This window comes from Rhea americana, unplaced genomic scaffold (assembly GCF_003343005.1).
Source record: "Rhea americana isolate MKP2758 unplaced genomic scaffold, rheAme1 scaffold_606, whole genome shotgun sequence".
Classification (NCBI taxonomy): Eukaryota; Metazoa; Chordata; class Aves; order Rheiformes; family Rheidae; genus Rhea; species Rhea americana.
The window spans coordinates 38160-52748 of record NW_028186764.1 but is presented as its reverse complement, the minus strand read 5'-3'; the positions used below and the strand labels follow the sequence as shown (position 1 = coordinate 52748).

Genomic DNA, 14589 nt, shown 5'->3' with positions numbered 1-14589 from the left:
CGCTCGTCCCCCCTTCCCCCCCCCCAGGGCTGCAGAGAGGCTCCCGGAGGGACGGGGCCACCCGCTCACCCTGTTTTGGGGGGGCTGGTGGGGGCTTGGCGCTACTTTGGGGGGGGGTTGCGGGTGCAGCAGCGACGCTGGAGGGCGGCAGAGGAGCGCGAAGGAGGCGCCCGGCTCCGGCGCCGGCTCCCGCCTTCCTCGGGCAGCGCCAGCCTCATCCTCCGGGCTGCGGGAGGCTCCCGGGACCCTCACCCCGACGGCGGCGAAACCCTGCGGGCGCCGGACTCCTGGGCCCGCTTTGGGCCCTGCAGGGTCCCGGCCGGCGTGGGGGGGCAGGGAGCGAGGCAGGACGCCTGGGCCCATCCGGGGGGGTGGTGAGGGGGGCAAACGGCGCTTGCACAGAGCCACGGGGCAGCAGCGGGGTCAAACCTCTCAAATCCCTTTTGGGGGGGGGGCTGGTGTTTGCACTCGGGGGCTAGCGGCGGCGATGGATATACGGAGTYGCAGCGGTGCAAACCTGCTTTGGGGCAGTGGGGTGGGGGACTGAGGCAGGGGCCGGAGGCTGAGCCCCCGCACTGCTGCCGGCCCCGCTCCCAGGGCCGGGGGATGCGGTTTGCGAGCTGGGGGGGTTGGAGAGTTGGTGCAAAACCTCCTCCCCCTGCCCAAAGCACAAGCTCAACTCATCCCTGACACCTGTGCCCCAAATAACCCCTTTTTCCTGGAGTGGGCCGGGGGTGGTGGTGGGGGGGACACCCCGGAAAGCCGCCTCTGCCTCCCGCGCGGCGGTGGGAGCCCATGGGTGCCGGCGCAGCCGGTTCCCGTGGGCACGGCCGGGCGGCACCCAGACAGGCCCCGGCAGAGCGGGCGCCCGCCAGGGCGGGCAYGGGCGCCGCCGGGAAGGAGGCAGCGCTTTGGGGTGGGCAGGGTGCGGTGCTGCCCGCGGCCKGCCGAGATAAGAGGTTTCAGTGTCACCCCGCGCCGGGGAATTGTGTGTATGGGGGGGGGCAAGACCCACGGTGGCCTCGGCCCCCACTGCGGCGGCCCCGGCATCGTGGCACTTCCCACTCCCTTGCTGCTGAAATCCCCTTTGCTGCCGCCCTTCTGCTCCAGGACCTGCYGTTCCCATCTCTTCCCTTTCTTGCCAGGTCGCTGGGAAATAAAACCCCGGTGGCCGGTTCGAGCCCCCGCACCGGYGCTGGCCCTGCTCCCCGCAGCCCGRMTTGCTGCGCTCAAGYGCTTCTGGTTTTGCTGCTTGCTGGCAAAAGGGACCCTGGGGACCCCGAGCAGGGGCGAGGCGCCCTGGTTTGAAATGCACGGACTGTTTTCTTGCTGTGTTTGAAGCCATCGGGGTGCTGGGCGTCCCTCCGGCGCGGAGGGCTCYGTCCCGGCATCCCCCAGCGGCTCGAAACCATCCGCTGCCTCCAAGGAGCTGCAGCTCCCGGGGCAGAGCCCGGAGCAGGCGGCGCTTGGGGAAACCGAGGCTCGGGCAGGCTGATGCCTGACTCAGCTCGTTGCACGGGTGGCGGGGCCGGGAGGAGCCTGTGACTCACGGGCGGGCGCGGACGTGCCGGGGCCCCGCGCGCGGCCCATGGGCAGGAGRGGCCCCGGCAGCCCGGGCTTTTCGGGAGCGGGGTGTAAGGGCGGGTGGGCTGCGTGATTGGGGGGGGGTCCTGCTCCTTTTGGGACGTCCCCATCCGTCGTTCTTGCAGGCCCATTCCCAGCCCCGGTTTGGGGTGTGTGTGTGTGGGGAGTGCAGCGATAGCCCGGACGCCTCGGTCCCTTCACTCCGGGCTAGCGCCGGAGCCAGAGCAGGTCCCTGTGGTTTGGGGAGCCTCTTTGCAACACCCCCACTTGACACGGGGACCCAGGCATCCCAGGGTGTCTGCAGTGCCTGGGGCTGAGCCGGGGCTTCAGATYGGGCACTTTGCACCTCCCTGGGGTTCCCCAGTGCCCAGGGGACCCGACACCCCCATTTCTGCTCCCCTGAAACCCGGATGCTCCCGGGGCACCCGGCCTCGCTGCCTTGGCCCTTGGGTGCTTTGAGCCGTTTCTCTCCCTGCCCGATGCCCCCGCAGCTGCTGGCGGGACCCGGACCCGGACCCGGGGCGCCCGCTGCCGGGGCCGAGGTGTGGTTTGGGGCAGCAAGACTCRGCTTGCCAGCGAGTTTTCGCCTGCAATTAGCGCCGAGGCAGGAGCCGCCCAAAGCGGCTCTCCCCGTGCTTTCGCACGCACGCCCCTCGCTGCCTTTCGGGCCCCCTTGGGCGCCCTTTCGGCCCCGGTGCCCCAAAGCTCCCCCCCGCCGGCTCCCCTCTGGCCTCCGCTAACCCCTCAGTGGGGCTGAGACCTCCCAGCTCCGGCACGTTCGGGGCAAGGAGCCGCCTTTCGGGCAGGGCTCGGGGGGCCGGCGTTGCCTCCGGAGCATCCRAGGGGGGAAACGCCGCGGCCGGCACCGGCTGGGAAGGCCGGAGAGGGGAGCGGGAGAGAACCCGCTGCAGGAGCCACGGCTCCCGCGCGCCCCGCCGCCCTTAGAGGGTGCTCGGGATTTGCATTCCTGGCATCCCGGGAATGGCAGCTGCGGACGGCTGCGCGGATGCAGAGCAGCCCCRTTCCCTCCTCCCCGCGGCGTCTGCGGCGCCCTGGGGACCGCTGCGGCCGGGGCGGCCGGTCCCCGCTGTTTTAGCCRATTTTGTCCCAGCGTTGCGGAGGGCAGACCCAAGGCGGCGGTTCCTCCCTCCCGGGCCGGGGTGAATCCGGGCGGGAAGGGAGCTGGCGCTCCGCGTGAGCCCGTCCCCAGGCCGGGAGCTGCCCCCGCCGCGGGTGCTGTTCCCGGGGCGGYGGGGAGGGCGATTCTGCCCCTCGGGCGGCCGAGGCGAGCGCCTTGCTCCGGGACGCGGGCAGCGCGCCTGGGAGATGCGTCGCCACCTCCAGCAGCCGTCACCGGCGTTTTTGCGACGCGGGCCGCGTCCCTGGGGTGCTTTCGAGGGACGCGCGGGAGGCGAGCGCGGGGGCGGCCACGCGGGCTGCGTGGCTCCGTGCCCCAGCGCCGATCCCACCAGCCCGGCCCAGGGCAGACCAGGGACAGATCGAGCCTGGACCTACACCGATTTATCCCGTCCCAAATCCCGATGGATTTAGCTTTAGCTCCGTCAAACTGGCAGAAGCTCCCAAATCCAAGCGAAGCCCTTTGGGTTTGTGGGACCGGGACTCTGACCCTGCTGAAGGGGGACATGCCTTCCGGTTTGTCCCGTTTTTCCAAAATGCTTCTTTCCTTCTGATTACTTCATGCAAAMCCCTCAATTTTAAGGTCTTTGGCTTTCACAGCCTGATTTGGAGGACAGCAAGGGAGGGAGATGCTCTGTGCCACGACCGCTTCCAGCTCCGGCACATGTCTGTGCTGCTCCTTCCCAGCTCTCCTGCCTGCCCCAAAGCTGCTTAAATGTGCAGTTCCCCTCTCGAGTGGGTTTAGCGTGTCCCCTCCAGCTTTAAAATCGCCCCATATACACTGGTGTCCCCGTCTGCCCAGCTGSAGAAGGCACCGGGCAAAGGCAGTTTGGTTTTGGTGATGCTGCAGCAAAAGCTCCTGCATCTGCTGCTCGGAGGAACCTCTCCGGTCTCCAGCGTGTTTTCCAGGGGCAATTCTCTTCCCAGATGATTATTTTTCCCCCAAGGATGTGATTTCTGACCGGTCTCGTTCACATTGCTTCTCTGGTTAYGGCTGGGTCGGATCCAGGGCTGAATAACGCCACGGGGTTAATTGCCTTCCTGGAAGGAGCCAGGCGCTGCGGCCGCATCCTGCCCCAGGTGCGCGGGAGGATGCGGTGGGGAAGATGCTTCCGGGGGTGTCGTGGTCCGGGGGCAGGGTGGGAGCGAGTCGTCTCCAGGGCTGCACCCCGTTTTCATGGGCTGAATAGCCCAAACCGGTGCTCCTTCTGGCTGTTCCAGGGGAAAAAATAGGTAAATGTGCATATATATATGTGTATGTGTATACACATGTGTATAYGTGTGTGTGTTTWTATATATATATATAYAYATATATATATATATATAAACATATATATATATAAAATTAGTTTTGTGGGGCCCTCGAGTCTTGCTCAGTAAGGGGGAACCCGAGAGGCAGGGCTGGCTGGGACCAGGCTTTTCCCTGGGGTGGGAAAAGCCCTTTTTCTCCCATCTCCCTCTGCTGGGTGCTACCGGCAGCCAGATCCAGTGCATCCCGCGACAGACCACGCTGCCRCACCGCGCGGAGCGCGGCCAGGGCGGGATCAGCCTCAAGTGTCGAGTGACAAGAGCTTAATTCCTGGTAATGGGTAGGGGACAGCGGGAGAGGTGGCAATCGAAGGCTGTGCCAGCGCTCCATCGAGCAAACGCATTTAAGCGCATCATCATAATAAGGCTTATTGCTATTATTATTATTATCGCTTACGGAGGGCCACCCATTCCCAGGAGAAGGTGTTGCCTGTAAGCTATGTGTTAGCAAAATCATTTATTGCATTGAGAGAGTCCCAGGCAAATGCCCCGGGCTCTTTGCCTCATGCGATTGCAGCTCTGACGGGACTAGGCGTGCCGTCGGTCTTCTGCAACAGGCGTCTTTGATCTCTCTTGGGATCCACCTTGTTATTTCGGCTTTATGATTCCCAGCTCCAGTCCCAGCCCTGCAATTTGCCTGTTGAATTAATATGAGTTTAGCAGCCATGAGTCTTCTGCTGAAGACAAAACGGGGKTTTTTCTGTATTGAATGTAGTCTTGTCGCACCTTTGGGGTGAAACCTGCTRAATCTGGGCTCTCCAGTCTTGCCCKGCGAGGGATGAAGGAGCTCTCCTTGCAGGCACACGTGGGGCTGAGCGTTGCTGCGGCCAGAGAGCACCTGGTCGTGTTGGGCAGCATGTGGGAGTGACTCTGCGTCGGGGGTTTTTGGCTGTGAGGAGATTCCTTGCATCTGAAATGCTCCTCATCCAGTATGAACCAATGTTTGCCCGGTATAAACCTTGTTGCTTCCAGCATCCTGTGGCTGGTCTGCAAAGGTCCTAACAGGAGATGCTGAGTGCCACCGTCAGGACATAATCCCAGTTCCTGTTGAGGTACCAGCTTAGCCAAGCACTGGGGGTGTCCCACCACACAGCCCCTGGAGCACATCCAGGCCCTGGTTCTCCTAACGTGGAYGTTAGGGCAGGGGATCTGGGCTTGGAGAGCGTCAGAACCCTCCGAAGGTGCCTGTGTGCGAGGGCATCGCCGGAGCGCGATGCAAGTTGACGGCTGGACCTGTTTGGTCRGGTCACCAGCCAAGCAGTGACCTGATCCAGAGATCTCACCCTGGTTTCYGCGTGGGAAAGGAGTCTCGGCTATGGGTTGGTCTTTAAGAGGGAGACTCATGTCTCCTGCCTTTGGGAATCTCTAATCTCTGCTGCGTGCTACATCAGTTTTACAGCAATGGTTGCTCTTGTAAGGAGAGAGGCGTTTCTGGAATTTGGCCCTGGAGAGGAGGAGGCAAATTCCAGCATTTTTTTCCCCTCTCCTTTCTCCACCCCCCCCCCAGAGGTGACTGCTCAGCAAGGACCGCGGCTGCCTGCTGCGCGCCGGCCCGGCTGCTTCGGAGCCAGCTCGGATGTGCTAACCCGGGCTGCACGTGCCGGGGTGTCCGAGACGCCGCAGACGGAGCAGCCYGGCAAAGCCTTGTGCGCGGAAGTGTTTTAGGAGCGAGCCCTGGGTGGGAAACCCCACTGTGCCGGTTGCATTTTCCCATCCCGCCCTTCACCGGTGGGACCTTGCGAAGGGGCAGGAGGTGTCCTGGGCACAGCAGGGCGCTCGGTTCTTGCTGAGCCCAACGATTGGGTTCTTGGGCAACTGTCTCGAGTAGCAGTGAGCAAGTACGGCACGCCAGGAATTAACAGCGGAGCCACCCTGGGAACTCCCGGCAGCTACTCTCTCTCTTTGCGTCGGCTAACTGGGCTCAAACAGGTTCATTTGGTTTCTCAGCAGATCTGCTGGTTGCATAACGACGGGAAGATGCAGCCGCCGCCTCCTTCGAGCGGCGAGAGCCGAGTTCACGCTGCCTTCTGCACGCTTCGCTCCTCGCGCCGAGGAACTGTGRCCCTGCCGGTCCCCTCGCGAGCAGGGAAACCGGGGATCCTGGGGACCCGGTGCGGGAAAGGACTCCTAGGTGGCACCAGGAGGGTTTGCACTGCTGRGACTCGCAAACGCGCGTTGTCGAAGAGGAGCACAAGCTCCCCGACTTGTCCCTCCTGTGCAAATTCCCTTAGGCTGAAAAGGTGCAGCTCAGCGAACGCACGGTGAGAGCCGGGAGGAAAAACCCTCCCTTCCCGGCGCGATTTCCTGTCTCGCCCCCTGGATTCCTCTGCAGGAGGGATTTAACTCTGCACCCAGACCCAGATTTGCATGCATGCGGAGAAAGCGAGGAGCGAATAAACTCCGAGCTGAAACTGGTTCCCCCAAACCGCTCCCACAAGCGTCTCCAGTAAAAGAGATAATTATAGAGCGCACAGCGTTAAGCTGGCTTTTATTGTCACGGCTTCGGTTGCAGCTTGTGGTTTTGGGGGAAGTCTTGTATTTTTATTTATTTATTTTTTTAATGGTAGGATAAATTGGGATCCTCAGTTTGAAGGCAACTTCAGACACCTGTGCTAATTAAAATATAAATTAAAAGTGGTTAAGCAATTAAGCTGTTTTTTAAACAATGAGCTTGCCAGTGGGTAAGTGCAGGAGTGAAGGTGGCTTTGGCGGTGGCAGGAAGGAAGGAAGGAAAGCGGCTGAACTCAACACCCTTGTGAAGTGCCACGTGCTGGGCATGGGCGACCGTGGCTGGAGTCCCTGGGAGGAGGAGGAGGACAGGGCTGCGCCTCAGTCTTCTCCAGCAGAAGAGACTTTTGAACACATCAAAGGTGGCGAGGAAAAAATCTGAGAAACCTGAAAATCCAGACCTGGCTCTGAAAATCCTCTATTTCCCCCGTAGTCAAAACTGGTATTTCAACCGCATTTCAGTTAGAAAGAATCTCCCTCCCCTCCCTTTTTGGCTTTGACAGCCACAACATTCCTTTCTTCCATGGTTTAAACAAGGGTCCTGGTGGACCCCAACAGTCTTGGAGTGGTGGGAGAGCCAAGCCTCTCTGCCTGATCCCYGGTGGGTTGCGTTGGATCAACGAGGAACCCAGAAATAGCGTAGCAAAATCTGAAGAGCTTCCAGTCTAGGCATTAGCATGATGCAGGGATCGGGACCTGCAGTCAAGGACAGGGCAGAGCTTGCTGGACCCGTAACAGGACCTTGATCCTAATGAAGTACCGTGAAGGGAATGAAGCCAGAGAAATACTGAGATATTTTGGTCTCTGCAGACTCTTTCGTGTCCTTCCAGTCAGAACACCAGTTGCTTCCCATGCCTTTTCCTGAGCGGTCTGGAATGCCTTTTAAAATATTTTTAAATTTAGCATTATCTCAAAGTAAAGAATACATAATTTTATAGCTGGCCAAAGACTGATGCTATTTGGGCTCCCTCCCTTTGTTGTGAAACAGTTTTGGACAGATGAAGCCAAACGTTCTCTGAGCAGGAGGTTGAACTGGAGTGCATCTGAGGGTGTGACTGGGAAACAACATTTTTTTTTGTTGGAATTCAGTGAAAAAAGCACCTGCCACAAGGCTCAAAATGAGTGATATGCATAAAAGAAGGGTCAAATGTGTCAGGGAGTTTGTATTGCTTTGTCATGGCCAGAAGAACCTCAAAAAGCATGTGATGAGTTGGCAGTTTCTAGCGAAGGAAATTTGATTCAAAGATGTGTTTCCAATACCAACAATAGCTTTGTTTATTTAGCTCTCCAGGGAGTGTTTTGAGGCAGGTCATCATGGTGGCAAAGGAAAGAGGAGAGGGCATCGYGCCAAGCACACCTAAAACAATGAATAGAATAAAAAATGACATTTTCTCCACTCCCCTGTCACCCAGCCAACTCCCTGAGCACATAAAAGGGAGAATTTGGGCATTGCTCTTACAGGACTTACCTTCTCTTGCCTCTGAACTTGCTTCTGGACACAACGCTGCTAAGCTCTCCTCTCTTAACGGSTTTACTATCGGGGACTCATCATGTCTCGCCAGTCGTGTGGTCTCGGCAAGGGATTCAGCTCCAGCTCTGCTTGCTTCGGAGGGGGGAGCAAAGTCACATTCAGCTCTGTGTCCCGTGGAGGATGTAGGGGATCTTCTGGGAACGCTGGTGGCTTTGGTAGCAGGAGCCTCTATAGCTTGGGAGGGAGTAAAAGTACTTCTCTGGGGGGATTTGGTGGTGCTGGTGTTGTCTGTAGAGGACTTGGGGTTGGTAGCCAAGGAGGCGTYGGCTTTGGTTTGGGTGCTGGCGGAAGATTTGGTGGTGGTTATGGTGGTGGTGCAGGAGGTGGTTTTGGCGGAGGCCTTGGTGGTGGCTTTGGTGGCTTTGGTTGTGGTGTTGGGGGGTTCGATGGGAGGGGAGGTCCCAGCTTTCCTGTTTGCCCGCCGGGTGGCATCAAGGAAGTGACCATCAATCAGAGCCTGCTGACCCCACTTAACGTTGAAATCGATCCTGAGATCCAGAAGGTGCGAGCACAGGAGCGGGAGCAGATGAAGACCCTCAACAACAAATTTGCCTCCTTCATCGACAAGGTGAGAAGGGGATGACTTTACAGTTTGGGGAGATTTCAGTCTTCTCATAGCTTGTTAACTGCAATTGCTGTGATGACCCTGAAGTGCTAGGTATTGCACAGACAGCCCCAAAGACCGCCTGTAGACAGAGATGAGGCAGAAGGTAGCTGGAGAAGTGACTTTCCCAAGGTTATAGTGAAAACCAGGAATAAGATCCTTGGTTCTTAAGACCATGATGTTGGTGCTATGTACCAACATGCAGAATGTCCTCAGAGGAGTCCCTGCCGATCAGCTCTGTCCGTCTGTGGGCTTAAGGCTTTCTGGGTGTTTTCTTTCAACTTACTAGTAGTCCAAATGCATCTTGAAGGAGAGAACGCCAAAGCTATGAATTTCAGCAAGTTTCTCCGGTTTAGACCCTGTGAGTAGGGAGAGGAGAGGCAACTCACCTTTKCCCACTCAATCTAGAGCTATGAGAATAATTTTTCCCAGTTATTCAGTGGGATCCTGGAGCAGATTAGGAACTCTCTGCTCACCAGAGAGAAGAGCAAAAAGGCTAAACTCTCTAGATGTAGGCAGCATGGAAAAATGTCAGTAGGAATATGCTTTTGGAGAATAGTTTGACTCTTTTTCTGTCAATCCTCTGCAATTGTTCAGGTCCGATTCCTAGAACAGCAGAATAAAGTCCTGGAGACCAAGTGGAAACTCCTGCAAGAACAAGGCCATGGCACAGGTCCTAACAGCAGGAACCTTGACCAGTTTTTTGAAGCCTATATCAATGGGTTGAGGAAGCAGCTGGATGGCCTCTCAAATGAGAAGCATCAGCTAGAGGCAGAGCTGAAGAACTTCCAAGATCTGGTGGAGGATTTCAAGACCAAGTATGTTGTTCTTTCTGTAGTCATGGTGGTTCAGCTGTGCTGAGGACCTCATGGGGATTTTTCCAAAGCTTAGATTGTGTGGGCTTAAATTCTGGGCTGAGTTAATTTATTAAGTTTTTAAATTTTTCAGTAAATTGTGATTCTTTCAAGATTTTTCTCAATCTGTATTATTTGCTGTGTGAGTTATGCTTGTCGCTATAGCAGGATTATCTACTCTTCATCTTTCCACTTAATCTGTTATTATGATTTAATGAACTAATTAACTCAGATCAGTTGCTAAATCCTACTATAACTTCCTGGATCATTTCAAGATTAGAGCTTTCTTCTGAAAGCAGAAATGAAAGAACAGAGATTCTATTCCTGGTATTACTAGACTAATTTGTTCAGCCAGAAAAGCAAGAACAAAGCCTAGAGAGATCTTTCCACTGAAAGAGATAAGAAAAGTAATTTGATAGACAAAATTGCAGGAAAGTAGGTCCAGAATTCATCAGGATCAGACATGTCCCTTGCTTTACCAAGGCTGCAGGTGGAAAATTGACTTTGTTTGGAGACCATCACCGCTCCATGCTCAGACATACCTGCCAAACCGAGAAGTCCAAAATGTTCAGGATGGCCTATGTTGGGGCCTAAAGGTCCGTGAAAGTAGCTGGAGTGGCCAGAGCTACCAGGACTAGGTTTAAGGAGCTCTAAGATGACTGTTTGCAGACTGTCTTCAAAAAGATATATGAGATGGCAGGAGTCAGTGGCTCATCTGGAAAAGTGAAGTGCTGATGCTTGTCYGTAAATCTTGCTCACGGCAGGTCTATTTTTGCCACATTCATTAGGCCAACGGTGTCTAGTTGCCAGCAGTGGCTGCAAGAGCCAAAATAAGCAGACAGATTCAATCTGCCTCATTATAACCAACAGGTATGAAGAGGAAATAAACAGAAGGACAGCTGCAGAGAACGATTTTGTGCTCCTAAAAAAGGTAAAGTGCTCGGCTGAATAAACATAAATGACGAACACAAAGCACTGGCAACTATGAGGGCAGATTTTAATTAAACTTGTCCCTAATTAGAGCAAGCAGAGCATGAAGACAGAGCTGACGTCAGGATAACCTTATAATAGAGCAGAGGATGAGCAAAATGTTAGGTGCTAGTGTTCCTGTTAGCTGGAGCGAAATAGCCAAACGTGTAAATTATGTCTTTACCTGTGTGTTCAAAACACTGCTGTTTTTTCCCCCACGCAAAGTTGTATCTTGGTTCAGAAAACGCCTTACTTCATCACTGATTTGTATTTATGTTGAAATCACTTGCAAGCCCTAGGCATAAACCAGGACCCCTGCACGTAAGCTCCATACAGAAACAGATTGGCACCAGCACCAGCACCAGCGGGTTCACAATTCAGTATTAGAAAGCAGCAATGTGTCAGGTGGGAGGACTCACTTCCAATTTCTGCTGCAGGATGTGGATGGAGTCCATATGAACAAGGTCGAACTTCAGGCACATCTGGATGCTCTGGCAGATGAGATTAACTTCTTGAAATGTCTTTATGAACTGGTAAGTGGTGCAACTGTTCTCTTGACCACAGAATACTTCTCTAAATGAGTTCTCTCCATGTTTGCACCATGATTGTTCCTATTTCTTGCCTTTTTTTGCATACCTGGACATTTTTTTTTGGCTTTCTTCTGCTAGACTAAACAGCAGTCTAGCACAAGTGAGCCTGTCCCCATGTTTATACTGGTGGGCAATGAGCAAAAGGTTTCTTCTTAGATGTCTTATGTTTTCAACCAGAATTGCCAAGCACTTGAAAGCATTTAGGTTTGTGGGGGTGAGGGTGGAGAAGGATCCTAGAAAGGAGAAGGGTTAAATGGAGTGTAATACTCTAAAGAAAGTATGCAAAGCCAGTGCTGRTGTGAATTGCAGGAACTGTCCCAGATGCAGCAGCAAGTATCTGACACTTCTGTGGTTCTGTCCATGGACAATAATCGAAAACTGGACCTTGACAGCATCATTGCAGAGGTCAAAGCGCAGTATGAGGAGATCGCCAACAGGAGCCGAGCGGAGGCTGAATCTTGGTACCAATGCAAGGTAAGTGTTCTACACGTTGCTCATGATCATAGGTGGCTGAGGCTGGTGGAAGAGCTACCAGTGATTTCAGTAGAYTTGAAGGACAAAGATAGGAGTATTTAACACTGATTCAGGGAGCTTGGAGAAGAGGTGGGGCTTTTCCAGGTTCCTTGTATAAACTGCAAGGAGGAGAAGTGGAGCACATCGTGCTATGCCTTTGCTCACCTAGGTCTTGTGGGTGTGTACCCAGTCGGAATCCCAGGCTGCAATGGGCAATAAGGAGTTGATTCCAAACTAAAGGCCATGCCTAGGATCTAACTGGTCTTATGCAGCCTCCACTGGGAGCTGGAGTACTGCTGATACTGATGCTAGGCTTGAGCTAGCGCGTGCATGTTTCCCTGCTGGTGTGTGACGGTATGGAGAGCTGTTGTGGGAAACGATTCATGCTGGACATCAAGTGCTCCTCTTGTTTCTGCCCGTCAGTATGAAGAGCTGCAGGCTACAGCAGGCAAACACGGAGACAGTCTTAGGAACACAAAGACTGAGATCTCTGAGCTCAACCGCATGATCCAGAGGATACGGGCTGAGATTGAGAATGTGAAGAAACAGGTAGGAGTTGCATTTTCTGAGAAATGGGTGTGAACAGGTAAATCCCTTCAGGGCTTCCCAACAAGCAGATGTTCCAGTAACAGCTAATGTAAACAGAAAGGAACAAGCTATGCCTGGGAACAGCTGACCCCAAATGATCTAGGCATAAAAAATGAAGGGCATTGCATGTTTGGGCATCACAGCTTCTGAACTTTTATGGCTGGCTCTCCCCAACCCATTCATCAGATCCATGTCTTGCCCTCCAGTGTGAAACTCTGCAAGCATCTATAGCGGATGCTGAAGAACGTGGAGAGCTGGCCCTCAAGGATGCCAGGGCAAAACTGACTGAGCTGGAAACAGCCCTGCAGAAAGCCAAGGCAGATCTGGCCCGTCAGCTCCGGGAATACCAGGAACTCATGAATGTCAAGCTGGCCCTGGACATTGAGATTGCTACCTACAGGAAGCTGCTGGAGGGAGAGGAGTGCAGGTCAGTGGGATATAAGAGTTTGTTTGCATCCTGCTAAACCAATGAGGAGGACTCAGCACATACCCCTCTGCTAAAATAACATTAATGGCATAGTCATTGTCCATGGCCTAAGGTCCTAAAGCTGCTGCTTATGCCCAAGGTCTGATAGACCAAGYCTGACTGCATGCAGAGTTGCACCAGTGCAGACGCTCTGGTTGGAGCTGACAGTCTGTTGTTTCCTTGCAGGATGTCTGGGGAGTGTCAGAGTGCTGTGAGCATCTGTAAGTAGCATTCCTTGCTCTGGAAGGAGCATGGCGGGCTGTGGGYTGTGCTCCAGGCCTGCATGACTGCACTGGAAGTAATCCCACACCTTCTGTTTGTCTCTGCAGCTGTGGTGGGTGGAAGCAGCGCTGTGGGAGGCGGACTCGGCRCCGGGCTGTGCCTTGGAGGAGGAAGAGGCGGAGGAATTGGATTTGGAGGTGGCAGAGGCAGCTGTAACTTAGGCAGCGGTGGCTTCGGCTCCAGCGGGGGGTACAGCTTAGGAGGAGGGGGCTTTGGCTCAGGGGCAGGAGTCTGCTCTGTGGTTGGAGGGTCTGGCTCAGGAGTAGGATCTGGCACCGTCCTGAAAACTACCACCTCTGTGTCGTCGAGCTCTGTGAGCCGGAGAGCCTAGGAAAGAGAGCTATCTCACCCCTCCCTGGCACCCGAAGGAGAAAGGAGCCAGCTGGCTTGGTGACCATTGCTACCCATCCATCACCAAGGTGACGACCATCTATTTTGGTTTAAACCAAACATCATCATCCTTTAGCAACCGCACAGAAAAGTAAAACAAGGCAACTTGCTAATGACTGAGATTCTCAGAGTTTGGGGTTTTATTTGCCTTCTTCCACAATGGCTTCCCACTTCCCACGCTCCCCTTGAAGCACTGCAAAAATGCTGATTTATCACAGTGCTGAGCACAGTCATCTGAAAAGCAGGACCCGCCTGAGCACTGGAAACCCCCAAACACAACCGGGATAATGGTCTAAAGCACTGTGGGCCAAATGAGAGACGTTCCACCAATGACAGGTAGATGGGACTGGTCCACGTGCTGCTACCAAGAAAACTTCAAAGAACTCTTGTTCTCTAAAGTCTACACAACGACTTGACTTTTAAAGTCTTGTGCTGGATCCAGATGTGGTGCAATTGTAATCAGCTATACATCAGCCAAGGCTCTGACTCCAAAACAAGAATTTCCTAATGCTGATGAGTCCCAGCTGAAAAGATGTCCTACCCCGCTGCAATTTTGTCTATACAAGATACTAGTAGTTTCTCTAATTTTCTTTAGAAGCAATTGTAAAATGTTCAGTTTTGTTCTGGTTTTACTTTTTCATTGTGATCATGGGAATATTTGTGCTTGTTTGCTTAAGTCTTTCTCCTTTGGCAGAAGGCATTTCCTATTAAACACTAGAGGCAGTGAGTTTGTGTGGTTTTGTTTCTGACTGAACGGTTTCGTGTTGTAACAAGACACCTMTTTTGCTGAGATCTGAAAGCATTACCTGACTTTTCTGCGCCCTTTGAAGTTTGCCTTTAAAGGAATCAAAGCTAATTTGGGGCCCGTTTTCCTGCACCTCTGTCAAATCGCACCCTTCTACTCCTTACCTCTTGAACATGTTGCATGGTTTGTCACTTTGGCAGAGAGGGCGGAGGTCCTGGAGAGCTGAAGTGATTGGGCGGACAGAAGTGCTGGGTTACGCTTGGTGTTGCGGTTTGATCGGGTTGAGCCTGTGAAATGCACGGTTTTCTTGAATTACACCCATGGGAGCCAGCTCACTTCTGGTGRGGTGGCAGGAGAGAATGATCCAGCTTTGGCTCAAGCCCCAAAACGTAGTTGTCCTTGCCTTCCTCTTCTTTGGGGATGTGAAGGCGTTTGGCTCCTTTAGGGAGCGGAACAGGCTCTTTGGGACTCATAGCTACCAGCCAGCTGATGTTAGGATGTTCCCTTCCCCTTTCTCCTC

At 54.3% G+C, this 14589-nt stretch overlaps 1 protein-coding gene across 1 annotated transcript; it reads left to right on the top strand.

Moving 5' to 3' along the window:
- Positions 1-8016: 8016 nt before the first annotated feature.
- On the top strand, positions 8017-14051 carry LOC146587210 (keratin, type II cytoskeletal 4-like). Its single transcript, XM_085319978.1, has 9 exons — positions 8017-8636; positions 9270-9490; positions 10397-10457; positions 10933-11028; positions 11395-11559; positions 12022-12147; positions 12393-12613; positions 12839-12873; positions 12982-14051. Exons 1-9 carry the CDS (start codon positions 8088-8090, stop codon positions 13263-13265), a joined length of 1758 nt encoding a protein of 585 aa, XP_085176104.1. The 5' UTR covers positions 8017-8087; the 3' UTR covers positions 13266-14051.
- Positions 14052-14589: the final 538 nt, after the last annotated feature.